The sequence below is a fragment of the Melopsittacus undulatus genome, chromosome 2 (genome assembly GCF_012275295.1).
Source record: "Melopsittacus undulatus isolate bMelUnd1 chromosome 2, bMelUnd1.mat.Z, whole genome shotgun sequence".
In the NCBI taxonomy this organism is placed as follows: domain Eukaryota; kingdom Metazoa; phylum Chordata; class Aves; order Psittaciformes; family Psittaculidae; genus Melopsittacus; species Melopsittacus undulatus.
Genome location: NC_047528.1, coordinates 101,542,038 through 101,569,130, shown reverse-complemented (window position 1 = coordinate 101,569,130; position 27,093 = coordinate 101,542,038). Strand labels below are relative to the sequence as shown.

The 27,093-nt window shown below is 40.0% G+C and overlaps 1 protein-coding gene across 1 annotated transcript in view; it reads right to left on the bottom strand.

The window, feature by feature from the left end:
* The window catches only part of NME7 (NME/NM23 family member 7), a 97,147-nt gene extending 70,058 nt beyond the window's left edge, over window positions 1-27,089 (bottom strand). The window contains exons 1-3 of the mRNA XM_031051354.2: window positions 26,959-27,089; window positions 6,453-6,560; window positions 2,870-3,036 (exon numbers count right to left, since the gene is read on the bottom strand). Of these exons, the coding sequence (XP_030907214.1) occupies window positions 2,870-3,036; window positions 6,453-6,560; window positions 26,959-26,961 (278 nt within the window). The 5' untranslated portion in view covers window positions 26,962-27,089. The remainder of the gene's footprint in view (window positions 1-2,869; window positions 3,037-6,452; window positions 6,561-26,958) is intronic.
* Between the last annotated feature and the right edge of the window lie 4 nt (window positions 27,090-27,093).

The following is a 27,093-nucleotide window of genomic DNA, read 5'->3' as shown; positions in this document are numbered from 1 at the left end:
TATTGCATTATGAAGCAATTTACCTACAAGGCAAACTGCAACAAGCAACTCTTGTGACATCTTTTCTCTAACACTGATATATAAACTTCAACATTTCAGTGTGAGCTTCTCAGAGGTATGCAAGGTAAAAAAAGTATAATTCAGCATGCAAAAGACTTTCTGAGATTGGATTTTGATTCATGTGCCCTATTTTTAGTTTTAATGAGGAATATGTTTCTTATGGTTTAATATGATGCAGTCTGCAAAGTACATTTTGAAACAATTTTATGTCTAGGAACAAAGGACAAAGAATAAGACTTAAGCTCATTTACTGAGATTTTCAGAGGGACTGTATGACTGTACTGCAATGAGTACTGAAACAACAGAAGATCAAAGGAACAATGCACAAAACATGCTGTGGCTATGCTTTTGAGACCTACTTATTCCTAATAATAGGACTGTTGCATATACAGTAGCTTATGCCTTGTAGGGGAAGAAACGCTGATTATGTCAATGACAAGAAGCCTAAGAATAACATATCCCAATCAAAAAAGAATTCAAATATTTTTGGTTGATACATCGGTTTTCTAACACCATTTTCAAAACCAGTGATATTAACTGACTCCAGTCTACTCAGACAGGACACACTAGTCAGACAAATGTTTACCTCAGCTTACAACCACCCAGGATCACAAAGAAAGACTACAGAAACAGAAATTCCTGTCCCCTGCCAGTGATTCCTTATGTGATACACTGTAAATGAGTACAGGGTTACTTAACCATTTTGGTCACTGTTTGTGACAGTTTCCTTATGATACACAGAGAGGGAAGCAGGGAAGGCAAACGATCAAATATGGCTGTACTTAAAAATTGGAAAGACTTAAGAAAAGTAGTTGTAGAAATTGGAACTTGATAGAACTGCCTTAATAATTTCAGCCTAATTCTAGAAATAGCCTGTGCAAATCTAGCCTCTTTTTACACATCACTTTCATACCTTATGTACCTAGAGTCACATTTGCTTACTTTGTTTACAAAACCAAAGATCCCTAATTCAAACCATTAAAGATTTTTTATATATACTCCTCAGTTTCCCTCAAAGCCTTTGCTGAGCCTGCCTGCATAGAAATTCAGCAACTAAAGAAAGTATTTCCAAACCCAGACTAAACTGCTGATAGTCCTCTACAGCACAGAGGCAAGAAAAAGACAGAGAAACATTCTGCCTTGTACAACATCCTTAAAATTATTAATAGAATTCCAACTACAGATTATTTTAGGAATTATCAAGTATTGCAGAAATTTTACTATATCTATTTAACTAATAATTGCTGTAAAACCTGCTGGGAACAGGTCAAAAGGGCAAATACCTCATATGCAACTGTTTTGCCCAAGGACTCTTTTAATATGACCCTGTTTACCCAGTGAAAGCTTCTGTGAAGAAATTGGATTTTGAGAATCCCTTGCCTGTTTAAGACACCTTTCACTATGTTCCTTTGGGCTATTCTGAATATGTAACACCACTTGCATATCTATGTTATCTTTCAGCTGACATTCCTAGAATGTTTTCCAAAGAGCTGACATGTCATAAATTCTCTCCCTTCCTTCTGTAGAGCAGTACAAAAATCCACTCCCTCCCAGGACCATTTCATTGACACAACTATAGTGTTGCTGTATAGAGAGCAACTTCCCTTAACAAGAAGAAAATGTCATTTTATCACAAGCTGCTTTTTCTTGGTATAACTGCATCAGCACCAGGGCTTATGCTAGTTTAGGCAGAGCAGGAAATACACAACTATAAAAAGTGACATTGATATAAAAACCATAGATAAGACAGGCTTCACTGAGGACCAGAGAGAGTAGCCACATTTATAGAAGACACCCTATGGAGTTCTCCTCCTCCTTTACGACTCTTCCACCATGCCCAACCCCAGCTTGGAGAAAAAGTACCAGGAGAACTCTTTCTGGAAAGATATTATGACAGTCATTTCCATGGTAATGTTTTTTTGTCAGGTTAAGCAAATATGTGTGTTAAGGCTTGTAACTCTTCCTATATTTCTGGTTATGTACAGCTCTCCAGAAATGTTCAAAATAAGGCCAATTAGTGGAAGGGAGCAAGAAAGCAGGCGAGTAGGGCTCACTGGAACGAGATACCTAAGAAAATACTCTGTGCTCTTTAAAAAAAAAAAAAACTAGAGCAAATTATCATCATTTATTAGTTTGCAAATTCAGCTATTACTTGCATTGTCATCAAACCACATTTCAATTCCTTGTAAATCACGCACGTGGAGTCTAGGAGATGATGAAAAATTTCTCAGAAAAAATCTCTGTAGTGGGGAAAAAGTAATGGAGAATGGGAATGGGCATCTCTTCTGTTACTACTGTTTTCACCTACTACTACTAACACAGAGTAAAATGGACTGTTAAGGCACTAGGCTTCTGCACAGATCCCAGAGAGACAGGTGCTAGCTCTGCAAGATCCAGCTCTTTCAAGGCCAGCAATCAGGACTACCAAATTCTACTCCAAAAGAATCTCCAAATCACAAGAATTCTACTGCTGCCTGCCTCTGGAAGTAAAAAAGCAGAGGACTCCCTGTTTTCCTCCCCCACCTCTTCTCTCCCAAAAGACCTTGAGGAGGCAGCAGTTGACACCATGGAGAAGCTGGCCTTGAAAATTTATCAGTTTAACAATGGTAGTCATAGGTTTGCCCACAAGCCTGGGCCAGTTCGCCTCCCTCCAGCTATCAGTATGCCAAGACCATTTTAAACTGCATGCAAACTTGTAGCTACCTCCTTCTCTCCCCATAGACCAGAATACTTGTCCCGTTTCCATCAAAGAACAACTACTTTGAAAGCCAGACTACAAAAGACCATTTCAAAAAACATGCATTCTTACTTCTCTTTACGGCTCCCCAGTTTGCGGGCTGTATATTGATCCCCATAGTCCACTAAGGTTAGATGACGGGAAAAAACAGTGATTTTGTTGCCCACAAATAAATCCTCAAGGTGTAGGCTCTCATACTTGGTGCGCTTCAGGAAGATGCGATGATTCTTCACATCATACTGCAGAGAAAAGAACATTAAAGTCTACCATATCAAGAGGTCTAAGCTGTGGGCAAACTCAACATAATTTTTACTCTACCTTCAAAAATTTCCACAGTACTGTGGAATTGAATCTGATCACTAAATCGATTTAATTCCTGACCCTTTGGACTTCAGAGGTGCACGACCAGGAAAGCTTAGAAGACTAAACCACAATCAGAAATTTATTCCATTTAAATACTCTCAGGCTGACAGCTATTTTTGCATTTTTCATTTCATCATTTGTTTGTGCTAATTCAAGCTGTGATAAATGGTTCAGGTGCCTAGTGGATACCTCTGCCCAGTCTCACTGAGAGTTCCACCAGCAGATCTCTGCTGCTTCACAGAGCAATGGCTCACACCAGAATTGATGAAGATTTGCACTGTGGCAGGTCTCCAGGGCATCATTCCAATGATACCATGCTTTATTTGACTGCACAAGACTCAGAATTAGGGACGGATGGGTGACTGCAACATTAGGTTGAGATATTCTTACTGCCTAAAGCTGCAAGCTCAAAAGCCTGTCAAGACAATTCAGCTATATATCATCATTCCAAGCAAGAACCAAGATATTAATGTATAGTTTTCTGGGCGGGCTGGCAAAGCACAAAAGGCAACCTGCTGAACAGTTTCTTCACTGCATGAGGGTATTACAGATGCCTTCTGTCTCCTGAGGAACCAGGATCTTATGAAAGGAAGAGTTTCGTCCTCCTCAGGCCAGACTTACCTTCTCTGTCTTGAATTACATATGTGTACTGTGCTCCATTGTAATGGTATACAGACTAGAATAGCATTAAAAGAAAGAATATCATTCCCACAAATTTTGGAGGAAAAAAAAATTTAGAGTAAATTACATACTCCTCTATCTTTTGAAACATGTGAATACATTTCTTTCCTGTTGGAAGGCTAGAAGAATTGTAGGGCTTTTTCAGAATAGCCAAAACTTTGCAGATCAGACAATATAAATTATTTTGATGCTTCCATCTGCTGAGGCAGGATTATAAGGAAGAATCTTTCCCTAATGAAATGTTTTTAGCTCCTCATACACGCTCCTAAGTGTCCTCTATTCAAGTGTGGTAGGCAATGAAATGAAAACATGCTAAAACCAAAAATAAAGTATCACTTGAATTCAGCACTTGTTTTTTCCTGGACTTTGCCTAGAAGCTTATTAACTGTCTTTACTAAAAATCTGGACATTACTTGGTTATATCACTAGCAGTTGCTAGAAAAGCACCCTGAGCTTCTTTTTTCTTCTCAAGCAAAAGATTAAGGTGGGGGGAGGCATCCTCCTGAGTTAAAAAATTGTTTTTTGGAGTGGAATTTTGGATTTGCTTTGAAGACCTTTTTATAAAGAAAATGATAAACCATAGGAGAAGTAATGTATGACTGTTTGGACTGTTTTCCTCCTGCCCATGTACTTGTAACTATGCAAAATAAAATAGTTCCCTATTAAGAATCTGTCCTTTCTAAAAATTTCTGCTCTCTTTTTAGGAAATCTCCTGCAGAAATAAAACCTGTCCAGCTGTAAAAATTCCCTGTGAGTGTTGTTAACTATGTAAACTTCAGAAAATGGGGCATCTCTTTGCCATGAGATCCTGTTTTATCATAAGAGCTGCTTGCTGTCATGTGCAAAAACCTATATTCTCTTCGTCCAGCTGCAAAGCAAGCTAGAAACTTGCTTCATTATTCCCACTGTCAATTTTCTTCACAGGAACCAAGATATGAAGGACTAAGAAAGAAAAGGAAAGCTGAGGACTTCACACAACACAAGCCTTAAATAGCTCTGCTCCACCTTCAGCTGAGGTGTGTGATAAAGTAGAGCTATTGTCTGGGAGGTGGGGAAGGGGATGAAACATCTTTCTCATAAGCAGGGAAAAGCTGGCTCATATCCATTACCTCCCTTATCCTCAGATACGTTAGAGGTAAGAGTGGGCTGTCATCTCCTCAGCAAGATACCAAAAGATGCAGAAGAATTAGGCAGTAACAGAGAATCACTAAATTCAGCAGAAATTAAAAAATAAAAAGTCAAGAAAGAATTCTTAATATAATCTCTGTCAATAAATTCATAGCAAAAGTGATTTTGAGTCACTCTTTCTATAGAGTTGTTACATGCATTTTTGCTTTTCTAACTCACATCCTGATCACATGCAGTTCATACCACATACACTCATACCACATACTACTCATACGTACACAACATACTTCCTTAACCTAAGAGCACACTAGCAAACTGCAGAAGTCTGCTGAGCCATAGGTATTTGATGCTGAATGCATTAAGAAGCTTAAGAACACCTTAAAAGCTCTTGGGTTTGAGACGTCTAGGTGAAACGAACAACAATTTTGCCAGCCTACATATGGTTGTGTAGGAAGATGATTATGGCTCCTGACTGATTAACTAAACTGTCTCTGGGAAATAAAAACTAAAAATCCTCACATTTTGATAACTGTGCACACACAGATATCATACAAAGAACTAACCTAAAAGGGACAACATCATGACAGTTTCTTTAAAGAGACTATCAGTAAAAAGTGCAAAGAGCATCACCTCCACACAGGTGGGTACCATGGTTTCAGTGAGCACTAATTGGGGTAAGAAAAGGCAGATTCCACTCGGTTTCTTATTTCTGCATTTGATATTTATAGCAGGAAAACTAAAAAATTTATTGTAAAATTCCTAAGTGTGAATATCCAAGTCTGGGCTATTCTCAGACCCCCAGATCTTCATTAGAGATTGGAAAAGATAGTCCAAACCATTCATTCCTAAAAGGAAGCACAAAGCATTGGTTGGTTTACTAGGATTATCTTTACATTATATTTAAATATATATATATATAAATGTAATAGATGTATATTTTTATATATGCTTGTTGCTGCAAAATGCTTGTTTTGACATGATATCAATAAACAATGGGGATTAGTTGTATGAACCACAAGTCAGAAAGATCTGTGCAAGCAACACTGATGGAAAAATTTAGATCCCACTGTCTGAAACATGCTTCCTTTCATTAAAACCAAATTAAGAGCAATTTATCAATTTCTCTACTTCGAAAATACTTCTATATTTTACTCTTCTGCGAATTCTGGAATTTCTGCTGAAGGTTATGCCCCTGTTCGGAATCAGCTTCAAATTATGCTTCTCAAGCAGCAGGTCAGTGGTGGTGAGCCTGAGTTCTGAAACCCAAGCAGAGATTGAATAAGAAAAGATTTGTGAGGATGAATCTCTCGAAGTCAAAGCAAGATATGTGATAAACCACATTTTTTTTTACCATTTTTTCCTTAAGTTACATTTTCCTTACATTTTCCATCAATAGGTATAGGCAGTAGCTTCCCATTTTCTAAACTGCTTAATTGGATATTACCATAATGACAACAGATTTTTTTTTTTCTTTTATTCTCACCATTTCAACTGATCCATCTTTTGGATAATACAGGAGTTCGTAACGCCGAAAGAGTGAAGCATTTGGGTCATACCATTCAGCAGTGAAAGCAAATCTGTCATCTTGACTCTGGGAAATAGAAAAGGGGAGAAAAAGGCTATTACAGAAAGCATACATGTTTTATATGCAAAAACACACCAACAGAAAACTTCCTTGCATTTGTTATCAGAAAAGTAAAAAAAAAAAAGGGAAAAAAACCCACTAGTAAATGCGTTTGCACACTCTGCGTATCATTTTCTGCTTACCACATCTGGTGACATCTTTTCACTCTTAGCTATCATGTTTTAAGTATGATGGAACAGCATGGCAGTTTGCCAGGCAATCTCAAAACTTACTCTGATTTTATTAGACACAAAAGGTGGACTGTTGTAGAAATTGTTGTTAGACTTTTTCACTTTGTGAAGCATTTGATTTACTTTCGTTTCTTAGAAATAATGTGTTTGCTCACAAATGAAACACAGAATCTTAAGATATTTTCTATTCATCCTACAGTAAAACACTTTCCTCTTCCTGAGCAGTTATATCTGAACTGCTATTAATGATGAGGTAAATATATTAAAGTTAAGGACAACATTAGTTTGACTGACTACTTCACATACAGCATAAATAGCCAAATCTCATTTAAAACTCAGTTTCTGCCCCTAAGGAGTGTGACTAGGTAGACTGCAGTAATTCTAAAACTGTAGCTACATGCATAGCTCATCCTTCAGAGGATAACCCTTCGCAGAAACGTAAGAAGGAGGTGATGCAATGCATGTGGACCTCCAGTTCTAACACCTCTTAGTGGCATATATTTGTTAGCTATCAATACTGCAACATCAGTTATTTTACAGCTGTTAGATGGAACTCTAAATTTTTATTTTCTATACCTCCCCTAAATCTCCTTCTAGTCCTGAGCACAGTCTTGCCACAGGCTTCCACTTCTTAGATGCATCTGTGCTCTTTTATATATCTTAAATATTTAGATACAACTTGGAGTTCAAGTTAAAGCAATGTAGGTCTTTTTAGTTCTTCAGATTTTAGAGAGTAGCAGCATTTCAGCTGTTTCAAAGACTGCTCAATAAGCAACAGGACAAAAAGAATTCCCATGGGCTTCCATGGCTATTCTGGAACATCAGCAGGAAACGAATAATCATTTTCCTAGTGAGTACAGGCCTACAGATATATAGACATTAAAAACAAAACAAACAAACAAAAAACCCAAAACCCCAAAACAAAACAAACAAAACAGCGAGAGTGATCTTGTCAGTGCATTTTTTCGTTCAGCAACTTCAGCTTAAAACTGACTTATGACTAAGTGCTTTTGCAGGTTGAAGTCCTAACACAAACAACAGCAGGAAAGGATGAGATAATGAAGAACAATTTCAGAATTCTACAATGTCATGAATACTTGCACCTGCTCAGTTAATAGCATCATGGCAAGTGCCCCACCCTCTTGTCAGCCTTTATGGTGCCCTTACACTGCAAAACAAAGATATGATTATATCAGAGAAAGACCTATGCAACGGGGGCAGCACACTGCTCTGCGAAGATGCAGCTTTCACTTCTACCTGTAGAATTCTGTGCAGCACCGAAAGCTACATGAGCTACTTCAACTTCTGTGTTATCTCTACTCTACACACTGCAGCCTTTGACAATACTTAAAAATCATGTTTTAGGTGCGGTAACCAGCACAAAACCTCTCTAGGGCTTACCCTGGTTCCTGACCCTGACGTAAGCTAGACATGCTTGCGTCTTCATTGCTGCTGCTGTCCTTCCGGAGATACATAAACCAGAACAAACTCTTTCTTATGTCAAAATTCATATCTTAATTTGTCTATATTGACAATAAGCAATAATAATGGCTGACAACAATAAATTACTGATTTCAACCTTGATCTTAAATACATACATACTGCTGAAAGACATCTGATTGATTAATTTGACCATCATCTTGTCAAGAATGGATGCTACAAAAAAACCTGTTCTCTACCAAACAGGTTGTCTAAAAAGAAAAATGGCCCTGTTTCTGGAGTACTGTTTAAGAAGCTGACTAGTGAGTGATCCATGAAATAAAGATTCAGCATTCTTAAGGCCTCCTCACAACATGAAGACATCTATAATTGTATTACATCATGCTACTTATTTCGTACTATAGCATCACTTTAAAATATATTTTCTAGGTAGCAGTTGCCAGAGCAACTACTAATTTTCATTTAAGTAAAACTTTCAAGGCCTCTAAATGCTTACTTGTCTTGGAGAAGTAATGTGTTTCTGTGAATAAGCAAAGAAAACACCATTAGATTTTTCACTTAGTCACCAGTATCAGTCAATGGCATCTTCATATTTACAGTGAGAAACTACATTGTGTGGTGCAATTTCTCACCAGAAACTATATGTCTGGTGAGGAACTAGTCTGCTTTTTTTCCTTTTAAAGCAGCCTTGATTTGAAGATTCATTTGAAATTCATTTTATAAGACCATAATGAATGTCTGAGCTATTAATATTTTTATTCAGCAAGCTCTGCTGGCCAGTGACTCTTACCCAGCTGAATGGCAAAAATGAACATTCTGTATTATTTTCTTTTAGCATTATAAGCAAAAGCAAAGTAACTTAGACTTGAAAAACACTGCAGACCTAACCCCTCAATGCCAAGTAATGTTATCAGCAAGCAGGAAAATTTGAATCGGTTCTTATTCTGTATCTGGAAAATGTGGAGCGCCAACAGTTCTCTAAAACAACCAAAACAAGATCAGTAAAGCTTCTCCTGGGCCATAACTAGAATTTCTCCTGCTTTATAGACATAAAATTATCACAATATATACCTCTAAATGTAAAAAACACTATCAGAAGAAAACTTAAGTGCTTACAGGAAACACTGTAAAAATAATTTGGAACAGACTTTAAACAGCTAGATGGTTTCAGAGGCCCACACTGCAAATTGAAGAAATTCAACATTAAAAGCAAACTGAAGACCCTTTCAGACAAGTATACTGTGAAACACAGTAGGACTGCAATTTTGCTATTGCAGATTCATGTATAGTCTTAAAACAGTAGAAGATAATCCTGAAGACAATCATGACATGGAGATTTACTCCATGTGAACATGGTCTGGTGAGCCCTTGCCAGGCATCACTGTAAAACTGCCACTCCAAGTCATCAAAGATGTAAAGTTCAAGTCAACAACCAATTTAAAATCCTGAGTTTAAAAAAATTACTACATACTACACTCACAATACATCTTTTTAAATAAGAACAAAGACTTTTAATAACTTATTTAGAGCAGGATTAGGATTTTTGAAGGCAAAACAACAAACACAAAAACCTGTCCCCTTCCCATCACATACTGTAAGGATTGCAATAAAAAATTAAGTCTTCACAGCCCTGAAATCATCTTTTCTGAACATTTACTTTCAATCAACTTACTGCTCAATCAACAGAACTGGTATGGCAAGCAACTCTCTTGCACAACCTTTCCCTAGTGTGCCCTAGACTGCAACGTGAGAAGGAGTGTCAAAGATGAGACAGTAATATGGGAGACATGCAAAGTTTCATCCTTGTTCATCCTCCTGACAAAGGAAACTCAAAGACAAAATACTGTCCAGAGCAGAGTGATTAGAGAGCACTGATGGTGGTATCACGTTCAATGCACCTCACAGCTCCAGACCAACACTGAGTCCTGAAACAGGAAGATTTCACTGCCCTTGACCAGAGAGCCCTAGCACCTCACTCCCCCAGGAAATGGCTGAAACACATTAGTCACTACTGAAGTCACATCACTGTGAACAGCTTGAGTAATAATAAATCAAGTGACTCTATAAATACATTATAAGTCAAAAAATTCTTGCTTTAAAACATTATTTTCTGTTCATTTCTGTACCATGCCCTCATTAAAATCACACATAGCCTCCGCTCTCACGACTAAGCAATTAACCAAGCAATACCTAATGGAGGAGACACAATTTTTCATAACTTTTCACATCAGTGGAAAAACTACCAGCATTAAAAATCCCAGCAGTGACTGTGCGCTTTATAGTTACATACTGATAGTTTTGGAATAGCTGTCTTGAGCTCAATTTTTACAGCCCCTTTCCATGGTAAAATCTAAAGCCACTGAAATGTCAGTGATGTCAGCCAGTGATGTCAGGAGTTCAGCCCTGTGAATACAGAAAGAATAATCTTTTTCTTCCTTCCTCTTTTAACAAACTGCACAGAAAAACATTTGGATGCATGTGTAGGTTTTGCTAGCTTATGCTTTTTTGTTTATATTGGTACGTGTGAATATGCAGTAGGATGGCTTTGTGCACATGAGAAACATCTACTGAAGTACAGTTGAATTAAAAAACAAAATAAATCTGGTACTTAGTTCTGGAAGTGATGAGGGAAGAAGTCATTCTCAGCTAGCATGGGACTAGGTTCTAGAAGCTAAACCCAAGCATTTATGAAAGAACTGTGCTCACAAAAAAACTCTGCTGCAGAGGGAAATGTTTTCTCTTGAACACGGAGAACATCTTTGGACAGAGCCTTGGGTGATATGGTTTAGTGTGAGGTGTCCCTGCCCATGGCAGGGGGGGTTGAAATTGTTGATCTTAAGGTCCTTTCCGACCCTAACTATTCTATGATTCTATAGCTGCCAAGGAAGCTCATAAGTAGGTAGCAGAATGCTTACCAAGCTGGACAGGATATGCTCTCGTGTCCTGTAAACCTTTTACATTACCACAGGGCTTCTGTTCTGCAGTAAAACAAAAGCAGATCTTCCAAAGGTTTTCATGAGATGAAACTGTGGTAGAACAGCAGTTAAGGGAGTAAGTAACTTGCATAGGAAGGTGAAAAAACAATTTTATCCCTTTCATCTGAACCATGAAGAACATATCTCTGGATTTCGTTTTTCCAGGTTCAAGATGCCTCCTGACTGCCATACTATTTGTCTGTTCTGGAGTGTGTACTTTTGTCCTCTTCCTCTAGTTCAGACTAGAAATTTCATTCTGGAGTTTCTCTTACAATGGAGATCACAGGGAATCAGGAACCACATAACCACTGCTGGTTATATGCACACTCAGCCTTATCACAGCCTAAGAAAGAGTGAGATGATTCTCCTCACTATTATATGGGCAACATATTTTACTAAGATCTTGCCTTTTGCATGAGTTTCCTTTTTTTCCATTATAAAGATAATTCTGTCCCATCTGTAAGATTAAAGATAGTATTTTCCTTCAAATTTGTCACTTTATGCTTTTGAGCTGTAATTTCTGTGATCTGTAATTGACTGGAACAAATACTTGTGCTTAAAGGTAGTTATCAGCCTGCAGCTTACCATAATCCCTTTAACTTAATACTCAAGACAACTTCACATAAAACAGCATCAAAATATTTCTTAAAATTAGAAAACCTCCGAGGTATCTAGAAAATGCATCGTTATATGCTATTAGCAATCTGGTCTCTATAAGGCTTATATACATTATCAGGAACTTTAACATGCATTACACACCAACACAGGCTCACTGCCTGTTGCTCACATATTTGTAAGTTTAGGAGTCATGACGAGTACTGCTACACTGTAAGCGGGCAGCTTTGTGTCTGCTGCTCCTTTGATCTTTTGAGTGATTCAATGACTTTGAAATCAGACTAGAGAGAAAAAGAATCAAGTGGGCTGAATCAACTCCCAACAAAGCAATCAGAAGACTGCAGGAACCTCAGTAAAAGCTGAATCACAGCCAAAACGATCCATCTTGATATCTGTACTCCGTATTTTGTAAAACTGCTATCACAGGGAAAACCTGCAGTCAAGCACTGATCTAAGAATTAAGCTGTTTTCTATAAAAATAACTGGGAACAGGACGGACCAGCAGACAGGAACACTGAATGGGTGTTTCTCCTACTACACAAAAAAACCCAAACTTTCTGGGAAAACTCCCTTGAAACTTTCAAAAATTCTGGCAACAGTTGTAAGCAAAACATTTCATTTATAACCTTCCCCCCAAAAGCAGACTGGTGGCACTCTCAAAAATAGTTTAGAAGAATAAGAATATTTTTATAAAAATTAGAATGGTATCAAAAGACAATTATATAAATTATTTTAAAACCTTTCTGCTGAAGATATCAAGAAGCTGACTGACCTCAGCATCAGGTAGTCTGCTTACACATTAACATTTACCTACCTTATGCTTCTAGGGAAAAAAAAAAAGGATAAAAAAAAAATCACAATTGTATGAGTTTGCCAGCCACTCTCTTTGGCAAAAAAAAAAAAGCATTTGTTGAAATGGCCAATTAACAGGCATCTTTCTCCTTGTCTTTCCTCTTTGTAGGTTTTACAAAAAATTTACTATTGCCATACATTTTGACATTCCTTAGCCACATGTTGGCCTCATGCTCTTCAGACCACAGGCTGGGGGACCTGACTAGCCTTCATCAAGAATATTATTCTCAGAACTGGGTCCAGAAGTTACTGTTGTAGATAAACCTCTAACAAAAGGTATTTAAGTCCTGCTATGAATTATTTTAAACAGTCCCTCAAAATTCATTAAGTCATCCATCGCTCATCTTCCAGATCACTCATTACTGCAGATTTTACTCTGCTTTCTGGCTCTGCAGAGGACTCCAGCACAAAGGAAAAGAAAGTCACTGATAAAACTTCTTGTCTGAGGAGCAGGTCATGAATTTCAACCAGATCTAGCTCCACCTTCCTTAAAGGCAAAGTCTTATACTCCCCCAGCCGGCCAAAGATAAAAGCAGTGTCACAATACCACCTGCTTTCTTAAGAGCCCCAGAAATACTTTGCATTTTGATTGCTCTAAATGGTTCACTGTTCTCCCATTCTAACATCCCACTAGCTTTGCTTTATTTTCAGCTGAATGCGTTCAGGTGCATCTATGCAGGGAAATGCAGACCTGGCAGGATGCCCAGCTTTCCAAGTAGCACTGAGTGCTTATGAATTCAGAACACCACAAAAAAAAAAAAGGAACTTCAATTAGCCTCAAAGATGGTCTCAGCCAGCAGATTAGGAATGTTCCTCTTTCATGTAAGGACATCTTAAATATGACAGGCCCCTGCAAATAAATCTGTAAAGCTGAAAAAAAAATAGAATCAAAAACATTTAAAACACTGGAATCTCTAAAAAAAGTTATCTAAATTTAAAGTCAAGACATCAAATGGGATGTATCTCAAGCATGAACTTAAACGGGGGAGATTTAGGTTAGATATAAAGAAAAAAAATCTTTACTGTGAGGTTGGTAAGGCGCTGGCACAGGTTGCCCAGAGAAGCTCTGGCTGCCCCATCCCTGGCAGTGTTCAAGGCCAGAGTGGATGTGGCTTTGAGCAACCTGGTCTAGTTGAACGTGTCCCTGGCCGTGGCAGGGGTTTGGAACCAAGTGATCTTTAAGGTCCCTTCCAACCTAAACCATGCTATGATTCAACATGAATCTTTTCACAGACATCTGTGCAATCTCAAACAAGTCAACTTCATCTTTTGCGCATCCTTTTCTCCAGCTGTAACAAAATCCTTATTCTGGGAGGGCTTGCCACTCTGGGCATTAGTAAACAAAAGGGATACTTGTATTATAAAAGCTGTAAAGCAATTCTAGCTTATACAAATCAGGCAGCTTAACTTCTTTTTATACAATCTACACCTGGACTGCTACAGAGAGATGCATTTCAGAGGGCAAAGGAGTGGTTAGCTAAATGTATGCTGTCTCTTCATTACAATGCAAGCCACTTGCTTCTTCATCAGACATCTGTATCTTCATAGTTTCCAGGTACTGTATGCTCTTGAGTCAGGCTGAACAAGAAGGACAGTACGTTTAACTACAACAGACAACAATCTTAAGCAAATAAACTCCCAAACCACTATTTTTGGTTCTCCTCAGGACTACCTGTCATTATTGAATGACAAGTACTTCTGCAAACATGACAAATAACGAGGCCTGGTTCTCTATATACTTATGTTTCTTGGTGATTTTGAATTCAGCCTCTCTTCAGTTTAGGCATTTAATAAGGGCTCGTACCCACCTGGATTCTCTGATGCCTAAGTAGGGCTGAGCTCACACTGAAGTCTTTCTGTAAAGATTCTTTAGGGGGTTTTCCCCACCTCTCCCCAATCTTGTAAAACCTGGAGGAACATCATTATCCCTCTGCTAAATCTGACTGAATCGGCCATTAAATTTCAAACTTCCCAGGGGAAAAATTAGTGGTCAGATACACACGAAGAGACTGTGATCACAAACTTTGGCTTTCTGTGGCAAACAGGCTGAAAGCAGCTGCATGACAAAAATCTATTTATACACACATTTTCCATCATCAATATTTTTTTTTTAAAAATAAATCCATTTGTGAAAGGAAATGGAAAGGCAAAAAAGTGCAGCCACTAAATGTTAGCGACAATTTTGCAAAGCAGAAATAAGAAACTTCAGACATACTGGTGGTATTTCACAAATGACACTGAGTGGCACAAAAGTGCTCTTTTTTTTCAACATTGTAATGTACCTTAAATACCCACATGAATCCTCAGCAGTGCACGCTTATTGTGTTATTCAACCCATCTTCTACCTTCACAGGTCCTGTAATACAGGATATTTTCCAGGCAAAACTTAAATGTACAATACTGTGTAGATAGAGCACTCAATTAGCTCTGTCTCTTAAAACTCATTTTCTTCCTCCTCTTCTATTCATGTTTCTGACACATGAGCTGGTATAATTTTTAGAACTCAAATTCTGTAGCCCCCTCATTGCTGTTGGACCTCCCACTGCTTTCTCAACAGGCTTTTCTTTGGTTAAAAAGTAAAATCAGAAGATCACTTTTCAAACGGAGAAACATCTGGCAACTGCAATTTCCATGGCAGTGTCTGGACTGCTGATGATTCTAAACCTAAACCTCACATTCAGAAGTCCACTCACGGATTTTGTAAGTTTATCTCTTTTTATTCTCCCCTTAGAATCACAGAATAGTTAGGGTTGGAAAGGACCTTAAGATCATCTAGTTCCAACCCCCCTGCCATGGGCAGGAACACCTCACACTAAACCATGTCACCCAAGGCTCTGTCCAACCTGGCCTTGAACACTGCCAGGGATGGAGCATTCACAACCTCCCTGGGCAACCCATTCCAGTGCTCAACACCCTTACAGTAAAGAACTTCCTCCTTATACTCAATCTAAACTTCTGCTGTTTAAGTTTCAACCCATTATCTGTCACAGTCCTGTCACTACAGTCCCTAATGAAGAGTCCCTCACCAGCATCCCTGTAGGCCCCCTTCAGATACTGGAAGGCTGCTATGAGGTCTCCACGCAGCCTTCTCTTTTCCAGGCTAAACAGCTCCAACTTTCTCAGCCTATCTTCATATGGAAGGTGCTCCAGTCCCCTGATCATCCTCATGGCCCTCCTCTGGACTTGTTCCAACAGTTCCATGTCCTTTTTATGTTGAGGACACCAGAACTGCACACAATGCTCCAGATGAGGTCTCACGAGAGCAGAGTAGAGAGGCAGGATCACCTCCTTTGACCTGCTGGTCACACTTCTTTTGATGCAGCCCAGGATATGGTTGGCTTTCTGGGCTGCAAGCACACATTGAAGCTGGCTCATGTTCATTTTCTCCTTGACCAACACCCCCAAGTCCTTCTCCACAGGGCTGCTCTGAATCTCTTCTCTGCCCAACCTGTAGCTGTGCCTGGGATTGCTCTGACCCAGGTGTAGGACCTTGCACACGGCATGGTTAAACTTCATGAGGTTAGCATCAGCCCACCTCACAAGTGTGTCAAGCTCCCTCTGGATGGCATTCCTTCCCTACAGCGTATCAACAGAACCACACAGCTTGGTGTCATTGGCAAACTTGCTGAGGGCACACTCAATCCCACTGTCCATGTCACTGACAAAGATGTTGAACAAGACTGGTCCCAACACCTATCCCTGAGGGACACCACTCGTTACTGGTCTCCAGCCGGACATTGAGCCATTGACCACAACTGCTTGCTTGCAGCCATCCAGCTGGTTCTTTATCCACCGAGTAGTCCACCTATCAAACTGATGTCTCTCCAATTTAGAGACAAGGATATCACGTGGGACAGTGTCGAACACTTTGCACAAGTCCAGGTAGATGACATCAACTGCTCTACCCCTGTCCATCAGTTCCATAGCCTCATCATAGAAGGCCACCAAATTGGTCAGGCAGGATTTCCCCTTAGTGAAGCCATGCTGGCTGTCACCAAGCACCTTGTTGTTTTTCATGTGCCCTAGCATGCCTTCCAGGAGAATCTGCTCCCAGATTTTGCCAGGCACAGAGGTGAGACTGACTGGTCTGTAATTCCCTGGGTCTTCCATTTTCCCCTTCTTGAAAATGGGGGTTATATTTCCCTTTTTCCAGTCATCAGGAACTTCACCTGTCTGCCATGATTTTTCAAATATGATGGCCAGTGGCTTAGCAACTTCATTTGTCAGTTCCTTCAGGACTCGCAGATGGATTTCATCAGGTCCCATGGACTTGTGCATGTTCAGGTTCTTAAGATGGTCTCGAACCAGATCCTCTCGTACAGTGGGCCCAAGGTGTTAATTCTCACAGTCCCTCTGTCTGTCTTCCAAGACTTGGGTGGTGCGGTCAGAGCCTTTGACAGTGAAGATTGAGGCAAAGAAGCCATTCAGAACCTCAGCCTTCTCCAAATCCTGTGTAGCCAGTTCTCCCAATAGCTTCTGGACAGGGCCTACGTTGCCCCTACTCTGTTTTTCACAGAATCACACAGAATCACAGAATCCCAAGGGTTGGAAGGGACCTCAAAAGATCATCTAGTCCAATCCCCCTGCAAGAGCAGGGTAACCTAGAGTACATCACACAGGAACTTGTCCAGGCGGGCCTTGAATATCTCCAATGTAGGAGACTCCACAACCTCCCTGGGCAACCTGTTCCAGTGCTCTGTCACTCTTACTGTAAAGAAGTTCTTCCTGATGTTAACGTGGAACCTCCTATGCTCCAGTTTACACCCATTGCCCCTTGTCCTATCACTGGATATCACTGAAAAAAGCCTAGCTCCATCATCCTGACACCAACCCTTTACATATTTGTAAACACTGATGAGGTCACCCCTCAGTCTCCTCCAAGCTAAAGAGACCCAGCTCCCTCAGCCTCTCCTCATAAGGGAGGTGTTCCACTCCTTTAATCATCTTTTTTATCTGCTGCATACATATAGAATCTCTTCCTGTTATCCTTGTAGAAAACAAATTGTACCTATTGAAAATTTCCCACAAATTCAAGGTAACATTTTTCAAATTAACTAAACATTGCTTAAAATTATTAAAATTCTTAATAATCTTTGGATATCTATTAAATGAATCAATCAAACACTTGACTGCATTTACATTCACCTTCCTGCAAACAGGTGCTATATCCTTTACATTCACAGTTATCTGACTCAAAATATTCTTGGTACCCGGGCTTCTCAGGTGCCTTTTGGACTGTTATGGCTATTGCTGGCTGGACCATCTGTTGCCAAGTAACATGGGGATACTTCTGCCTCTGTAGCACACTAACCAAGTGAATCTTGCTCTTCAACTGGGGTCTCAGTTCAGTAAATCATCCCCATATATGCTCAAGGGTTGTGATGAACACAGCTCTAGAAGGCTGAAGGCCACAAATTTTCTTAGTAGATTTAGGAATCTGCAATCTCACCTCCCATCCGTGAAATTATCTTGCTGTTCTGACAATTTACTAAGCAAGAACTGTTCTTTTACTACTAGATTATGTAAATTCTGTAAGCTTCCTATGAAGTGTGTAGGCATGATTAGTGTAACCTATTCTTTTTTTCCCAGTCCCTCATAAAGAGAATCAAGAATTCAAATCTTCAACCGTTAAGTCTAATCCTCTGCAATTATATGTTATAGTTAAGTATTTAGTTACAGGATTCATGTTATTCCACTAATTATGGAATATAATTTTCTAAAGCTCACAAAGGATGCTGTACTGCTGTTGACTGCTCTGTGAAGACAGATTTAGCTTTAGAAGGCTGGGTGCACCTTGTTTTCAGGGGAATGTGTCCCCATTTAATGCCTGTTTATAAAGCTGCAGATCATAAATTATATTATTGTACTCTTAATTACATGATCACATGCAATTTCTCTAAGAGTAGTCAGTAGTGCTCAGCATGCTCATCTGCCTCCACTAACTCAAGAAGAGTCTGACAATGATATCAGCAAAAAGCAGAACTGTTCCCTGACTCATAACAGCATTTATAACACATGTCATCTCACCTAATTACATCTGAGCATGAAGTTTAGGTGTTTTGTACCAGTCAGTAGTAGGAGAAACCAACATTACCATGGTCAGCTGCTGAAATGCTGGGTGTTTGACTTTGAACTATGAGGTTAGTGTCTGTATGTGATACAAATACATTGAGCTACCTGTGCACACCCCATTACAAGATCCAATCTATCCTGTATTTACAGGGAAAAAAAAATTTGAAAGGCTCAAAACTTGGCCCCAAATTAAAACTGATGGCAATACTCAAAGGTAGTCTTCTTTCATAGAGACCATTCCTCTGGCAAACATTCAGTTTTCAATTTCCAATCTTTTCAGAACTAAAGTTCTTCAGAGGAATGCTGAACTTCCTTTTTTTATTATTAGGATTCTGAAATGTTTTCAATTTTTCTTCCTTCCCCTCCCCTCCCATTCTTATTCAAGTCTTCCATTATACTTTCAACCTCTGGTAGAAATTGTCTGGAAAATTTCAAGCCAAATGGTTAAAATTTCAGAAAGTTATCAACAGCACTTCAAACTAGCATAATGCCTACAGCATCTTCAGATTATCTCAGCTCATAATAACCTTCTGGAAAGCTTTTTTTTCAAGAATCAGTTGGTTGCCTTGGAACCATAGTTAAGGGAGGAAGGGTCCTTCAGCCAGCTGACACCATGAGCATTAGCACCCAGAAGGTTGTGTGAACGCTCTAAAGACCACACATCCTGCCTCAGCCTTGAACAGTCAGAGCTTATAACAGTCAAGTAACAATTTACAACCTCGTGAAGTAGACAAACAACTCTGCTGACACATTTCTTATTCACTGCTGTGGGCACTTAACACAAGCATTTTGTCTTCATCGCTGTTTAACTAGATGTTGACATTAAAATACTATTTTTTCCCAGATTGCGTCAAATATTAATTATAAAGTAGTTGGACTAAATCCAGATTTCAGCCAGTACAGATATCATGGTCATATACCCTTCATTCTGAAGTCACTCTAATGACAAGCTACATGTGAACAGAAGTTCCCGTGATAAAAGCTGTGATTCTTAAAAACATAATTAAGGTCGTTAAAATTACTGAAGAATTCCATGCAAATACTGAAAGTAAAACAGGCTCTCTGGAACACATCTCAGGAGACACTTCTTTGCAAGTACAGGAGCACCCTCTGGTGTTCAAACACAGGTTGAGCACCTTATTTAAACCTCAAGAATTGACAAAATGATCTGTAAAAAGTCGTCTGTTTGCTGTCTCTTCCTAGTGCACCATGCCTGAAAATTAATAACCTAATAAAAGGATTCAGAAACTACTAAATTATAATTTAGTAAATATAAATATAAATATAAGCACAGATCACCACAGTCTGTGTGATAAAGTCCCTTCACACAAGAAAACTACTGACATATGAGCATGTGCCCTTCTTCGATACCTCGCCTCCAAAAATGAAAACGCCACATGTTTTAAATAAGTATCAGAGCTGAGCACTCCAGGACAACTTGCAAAGGCCACCTCACAGAGTTTCTCTGGTACTGAGAACATACTTCTTTATTAGGCATTAGTGTGAGAAACAAAGAATTTCTACCTTTTGTATGTGCTTATCTGATTAGGGAATATCCTGATATAAGGTCTCCAGGGAGACCTTATCACAGCATTCCAGTACTTAAAGGGGTGCTAAAAGAAAGCTGGAAGTTTTTACAAGGGCATGTAAAGTCAAGGGGAATGGCTTTAAACTGAAAGAGGGGTGCCACAGAATGGACTCAGTCAGAGATCAATGTGATCAGACAAAAAGCCATTTATTGCAAAGCATTAACTCCTTATATACTATTGCTTACACACACCTACAGCACTTAGGCATATCATGATTGGATACTTGTCTTGAAGACCCCTAGTGACTAACATATAATTGGTTAAGCACAGGTGTGAGAACTTGACCTCGAACACTTGACAACAGTCCACAGTTCTCATCACTCAGTGAATTCCAGCTTCTTCTTATTTTGCTTGCTTAAGCTTCCTCGGGCCTACCACGGCCTTGCTGTATCCCTCGGAGTTATTCAGAGCTCATGTACCAAATATCCATTCTCCTGGGAGAACACTGTCTCCACAGAGGGGAGATTTAGATTAAGAAATTCTTCCCTGTGAGGGTGGTGAATCACTGGCACAGGTTGCCCAGAGAAGCTGTGGCTGCCCCATCCCTGACAGTGTTCAAGGCCAGGCTGGATTGATGCTTTGAACAATCTGGTCTAGTGGAAGGTGTCCCTGCCCGTGGCACGGGAGTTGGAACTAGATCACCTTTAAGGTCCCTTCCAACCAAAACCATTCTGTTTCTATCATATTCTTGTTATACATGCAAAAAATTGCTAAGCCGTCATTCTTATTATTAAGCTGCAACAGTGTGTCCCAGAGCCCAGCTATGCAGATTTTATTCCCTTTATCAAACCATACACTGCTTTTTCTCTTTTTCTTTCCTTTTTGTTGGCTGGTAGAGAACTACCATGTTCCACCCACAAAACACAACTGAGTGACCTTGGTGTGTTGCTTATGCACCAGTGCCTCTTGTTTCCATCTGTAAACACAACATAGTTTGGGAGGATTAGGCCAAGCACAGTGCTTACTTCCAGGAAACAGTACTTTTGGTGATTATTCCCGGTAGCAACAATTCATGGAAACAGCCCTCTTCAGACTCACAAAAACAGTTCCCTACTACCACAGTTTCTCACCAGCCAGTTAATGATTGGAAGGGTATACTAGCCGGATATACTAGATCACCACAATGTTTTAGAAACTGGCACTAAAATGCTCAACTGAGCAGTCGAAAATGCTTTTCAGAGGCACACTATTCTGTTTGAATGCTACTGAACAGAAAAGATAAAATGTTCAGGTTTTTGTGTTTAGCCACTGGCCACCAGGTCTAGAGATTACAAGATGCGATATGAGGCTGGGAACAGAGCCTGCTCAGCTCAGAGAATGCTGAGGCTGGTCTATTTTCTACAACTACCCAACTGAAGGACACCAAAGACAGGCCTAGACCCTTCCCGAAGGTGCACAGTGATAGCAAAAAGGACACAAATTGAAACACGGGACATTCCAGTTACGCATTAGGAAAAAACTTTAGCTCAAGGGTGGTCAAATGCTGACACAGGCTACCCAGAGGTGGGAGAAACCTCCATTTTCAGAGATGTTTGAACTTGCTTGTACATGGTCTGGTTAGACCAGTTTTGAGTAGGTTGGAGGTCCCTTCCAACCTAAATAATCAATCTATGATTCTTATTATAGCTTGGCAGCTCCTTGACCAAAGGTAATTACCATCCTTCCAAGCTTCAGCAGAGCCTACACAGATCTGTTGTGTGCATATATTAACAATGATCTAGATATGCTTTCAAAATTTAAGACCTCTACCAGGATATTCTTAAGTATAAATTTTATCCCTGTCAAATCTTCCTGGAACAATTCCCTGAATAACCACCAGCTATGTCATCAAATTCTAATATTTTTTATTTACAGCTGAAAATTTGTAACTTTTCTTTATTCCCAGCGATGGTTCACTGAGTAATTCCTGAGTTTCTTCAGTTTCTGACAATGTAAAAAAGAAACCCAATATACAATGAGAACAGATGTGTCAAAGTTTTTAAGAACTGCACCTACAACCCAAAAGGCCCAGAGAGACCTGGGTTTATCTGGGTGATAAATGGAGATGAGTACAGAATTTATCATTAGGTAACCCTAGATAATTTTTACTATTATAATGTAAACTCTTTGAGCCACTCCATCAGAAGAGCCATCAATGCATCTAAAATCACTTTTAGAGGTGGCAATTTTTGCAAGCCAAAGCCACGATTTGGCTAGAGTAGGAGGTAATTTATCCCATGGATTCTGAACCTGTCAACTTTAAACTTCTAGGGTGGTATTTTATATAGCGCATAATCTTATAAAGATGGCAGCATCATACCCAGCTTCATTTGGCTGACAGAGGGCAAAGACTGCAACTTTATTGGCTACATCTTCTGCAGTATACACAGCCTATCTGCTCAAGAAGTAAATTAACAGTATTTGGAAACACAAGTTCAAGAAGAAACCACATCATGGTTTTGATGCTCATACAAAGACTCACCATGCAATAAGCATTTAAAAGCTACCTGACAGACTTTTGCTTATTTTTTTCTCAGGTTACATACCATACTTTGTCTTTCCCTGTGATGAAATGCTGCAAATAACAGCCATTAAGGAAAGAAACCTGTCTTTGCAGATGTTTTTGTCATGCAATCTTACATCTGAAAGGGTCAGGCCATGATGCAGCTGAAAAAAGTCAATTTAATCACCAGCTGGCACTCTAGTGAAATTGAGTCTTGTTTTAAGACCAAATAAGCAAATCTTAAGCATTAGGAAATTGCCTTTTGAGGAGATTTTGCATCTTTTCCTGGAAGAGGTAAAAATGGTTTGGTTTTTTGATTTGGTTGTTAGTGGTGGTAGTGTTTTGTTGTTTTGTTTTTTTTTTTGTGGGTTTTTTTTTCTTAATGGCAACTATTTTGCAACAAAAAAGTATATAATTTGAAAATTGTTAAAGGTTATTTTATAAACATGCACTTTTTTAGGAAAGTCTATTAGCAGGAAGGAGTTTTGTCTCTTTATATGATCAGCTCTGAATGACAGCTCTTCACCAAAGTTACCCCATTTTACCAGTTAATCCAGTATGGGTGGTGTTACTGGTTCCCAAATTAAACTCCTGTACACCAAGGTATGCTGCATAGCTGCCCCATGAGCTGCATTGCTTTTATAAAGTCTTCAGCTGAAAACATGATTGTACCATGATATGCTGGACCATAAGAAACCCAGGACTCAACTTTCATCAAGTTCTAGAAACAGCTGATTCACTTCTTATTTTCTGACTTTCATTTTCCAAATCATGAACTAAGTATTTCCACTGATGAATCAAAGTGTTTTAAGAAATTACTAATTTTTATTCCCTGCCTAAATTGAGAGTTTCCATGTTTATGTTCTCTAAGCTGGGGGTTTTACCGATGAACTGATGGTAATAGCAACAAACATGTAACATACAATTTGTAAAATTTTCTGTTGGAGTGAGCTGACCTGCTAATCTCCAGATATATTGAAGACTGTGGTCAAAATTACAAGACTGCAGTCAAATTACAAGACTGCAAGTTCTGGCAACCTACCCCAGGAGACTTGCAAAAAGAACTAAGGTAGTTGGACACTAAAATTCCACTGACGATGTGCTTCTACATCCACAAAATCAAAGTCAGATGGCATCATATGAGACAAGTCACCTGGCTTTTATGTGCCTCAATTTCTTTATGGTCAAGACAGAAATGTTTGTCTATGCTGTTGTTCAAAGAGTCTTTGTAATGTATACGACAGTTGCCAAGTGTGCAGGGGCAAGAATAGTTGTTTTAAAGAGTGGAGAGAAAGGAAATAATCAAACTGCATCTGTGTACAGCCTCTCCAATTGCAATAATGCTCTGTATCTGTGTGACATAGTGCTTGCGTACAGATGCCATTATTTTCTGGCAAATGCTCTACTTCTGTATCTGTAACATTTCAAAGTGTCAGAGTGCATCAAAGTCATTAATAAAAAGACACTAACATTAACTTCAATATATCCCTGCATTTCATTATATAAAAGGCATCATTAAAGAATAATGAATTCCAGCAGCCAAGAGAGACAGCACATCTCAGACAGAGATAAGCAAGTTTCCTTTCGGGAATTTACTGCTCATCACCCACAGCAGCAATCAAGACACCAGAATGCCTTAGAGCTGATTTGAAATACTGTCTGTGATCTGATGACAATGAAAACTGTTTTCAATGATTAGGAAACCTGTAAGCCAAACTGCTGCCACAGAAAGACAATAACTGCAGGATATTTCAGGTCATTTCTCCCCTTATCTTAACTTCTACCACAGTTATGTGCCCAGTTTTACAAGACACAACTGCTTCCAGTGTACTGTTTCCATATGACTGAAGTACAGGGTCTAACACAAATGCACTCCAAACTGATTCCACTAAAAAGTTATTGCATTTTTCTTTCTGTGGCTATAATATGACTTGTAGCAGGTTTTTTCTGAGTAGAAATATATATTTAAAATTATGCAATTTATACTCCTGTCTGGAAGCAACACAGTATTAAAGGTTCACTACTTTCAGAACATAATTAGGTTCCTGAGGCTAAAATCCAGCTTGTAGATCAATATTTGAATCCACTGGAAGGAGTCTTTTGATGAGTCAATTGTTTGATTCACTGATCCTGAGAAAAGATGTTTTGAAGATGTTTGAGATGGATCAGGCATGTAAAGTCATAGTGTCTAACAGTCACATAACTTATTCCCTTCCCAGGATGCTGTATCCACGTATCCATACCTAACTGGGCAGCATGCATTCCCAAAACACCTATTTTCCTATTGTCTTTCAGCTACCAAATTATTCTTACTGTATTTTAGGAAATTGGCAGTAAGAAGCACACATAAGTGGGAAAATGAGTGGCTTTGTAAGCATAAAAGCAACAAGCAGGGCTGTAACACTTGAAAGACCAGGGTAAACTAGAAAAATCATAATGTAATGTAATTATGACAACAGATCATGCAGTTCCTGTCACTGAAAGCTTTTCAAAACAAATTCAACAAAGTCATCATTAAACATTTTATAAGATTTAACACCACTTTAATCAGCTAACTTGGGGCCACCTCAAAAATAATGGGAGGTTAGAAACACATCACATTCATAGTGATAATCAACCACAACAAAGCAAACATTCCACCTAAGTGACATCTGTGCAAAGTCACAAAGCAGGACTTCCAATGACATGAATAAATTCAACATGGAAGTTCTGCCTGGATTAAACCAGACTTGCAACCTTTATATTTGAAAACAAACATTGGCATTCCTACTTTCATGGCAGATGCTGATCCTGAGTTTGTGTTCTGAAAGCAAAGTGGAAACAAAGCTGCTACACAGGCTGGAGGAGATGGGCAAACCTGAGCTATTGAGTACTAAAAGCTGAACACACTTAGCAGGTGCATCAGCCAGGCTTTCTTTCATATGGATCTTGCATATGTGTTCAAGTACAAAATTTGATGCAAAATTGCTGGGTTTTAAACAGCTCTGCAACACTGATTTTTGCATATCACCTTCAGTAAAGGGGACTCAGTTATCAGTGCAAACCGGTTTTTCATTAGTGCCCCCACCTCAAATTTCTGCATTACTAAAGAACATCCAGGCAAGGACAAAGACTGCTGCACCTAAAATGTATTCTATTCTTAAAATTCACCAGCTGCCTTCCCACTGGGTCATAGAACCACAGAATTGTTTGGGTTGAAGGAACCTTAAAGATCATCTAGTCCCAACCCCCTGCCATGGGCAGGGACACCTTCCACTAAGACCAGGGTGCTCAAAGCCCCTTCCAGCCTGGCCTTGACCACTGCCAGAGATGGGGCAGCCACAGCTTCTCTGGGCAACCTGCACCAGTGCCTCACCACCCTCACAGTAACGAATTTCTCCCTTATATCTAATCCAAACCTCCCCTCTGGTAGGTTAAATCCATTCCCCCTTGTCCTGTCACTACATGCCCTTGTAAAATGTCCCTCTCCAGATTTCTCGTAGGCCCCCTTTAGGCACTGGAAGCTGCTCTAAGGTCTTCCCAGAGCTTTCTCTTCTCCAGGCTGAATTCTTTCAGCCTATCATTACAGGAGAGGTGCTCTAGCCCCTGAATCACCTCCGTGGCCTCCTCTGGACTCACTCCAACAGGTCTACATCCTTCTTGTGTTGGGAGCTCCAGAGCTGGACGCAGTACTGCAGCTGGGGTCTCAGCAGAGAGGCAGGATCACCTCCCTCGACCTCATATTGATGCAGCCCAGTTTCCCTAACTAGGCGGTTCCTAACTGAGGGCAGCTCGGACATGCAAACATCTTCCTGGTTGGGTCCCAACGAGACCTAACGGCAAGTTAGCACTACCTACCGACTGCGCCTCACAAGAGCCCTCAGAAAGGAGTGAAAGAATGAGACAAGGCATGCCTTAAGCCACCCCGCTCACACCGACGAGCGCAGCCCCTGATGGGAGCCCTGGGGCCGCGCCACGGCCGTTATTCCCAGCTGCTCTCGCACTACCTACCCCGGGGCTGAGCTCCTTCCCGCCGCCCGCCTCTGCAGCCGCCTAGAAGAAAGAGGCCGGCATGACGGCGCGGAGCTGCTGCCACTGACCCTGACCCTCACCCTCCGCGGCCCTGGTCCCGCTCGTCCCATCCCGACCCAGCCCCGCGGCGGTGCTCACCATGGCGATGGCGGCAGCGGCAGGAAGAGCCCGCCTCACCCTGCGGCGGAGAACGCGACGTGACGGGCCCTTGGCAACCGGAGCCCCGCCGCCGTGCGCGGCCCAGCGATTGGCAGAGGGGACTACGTCACGTGG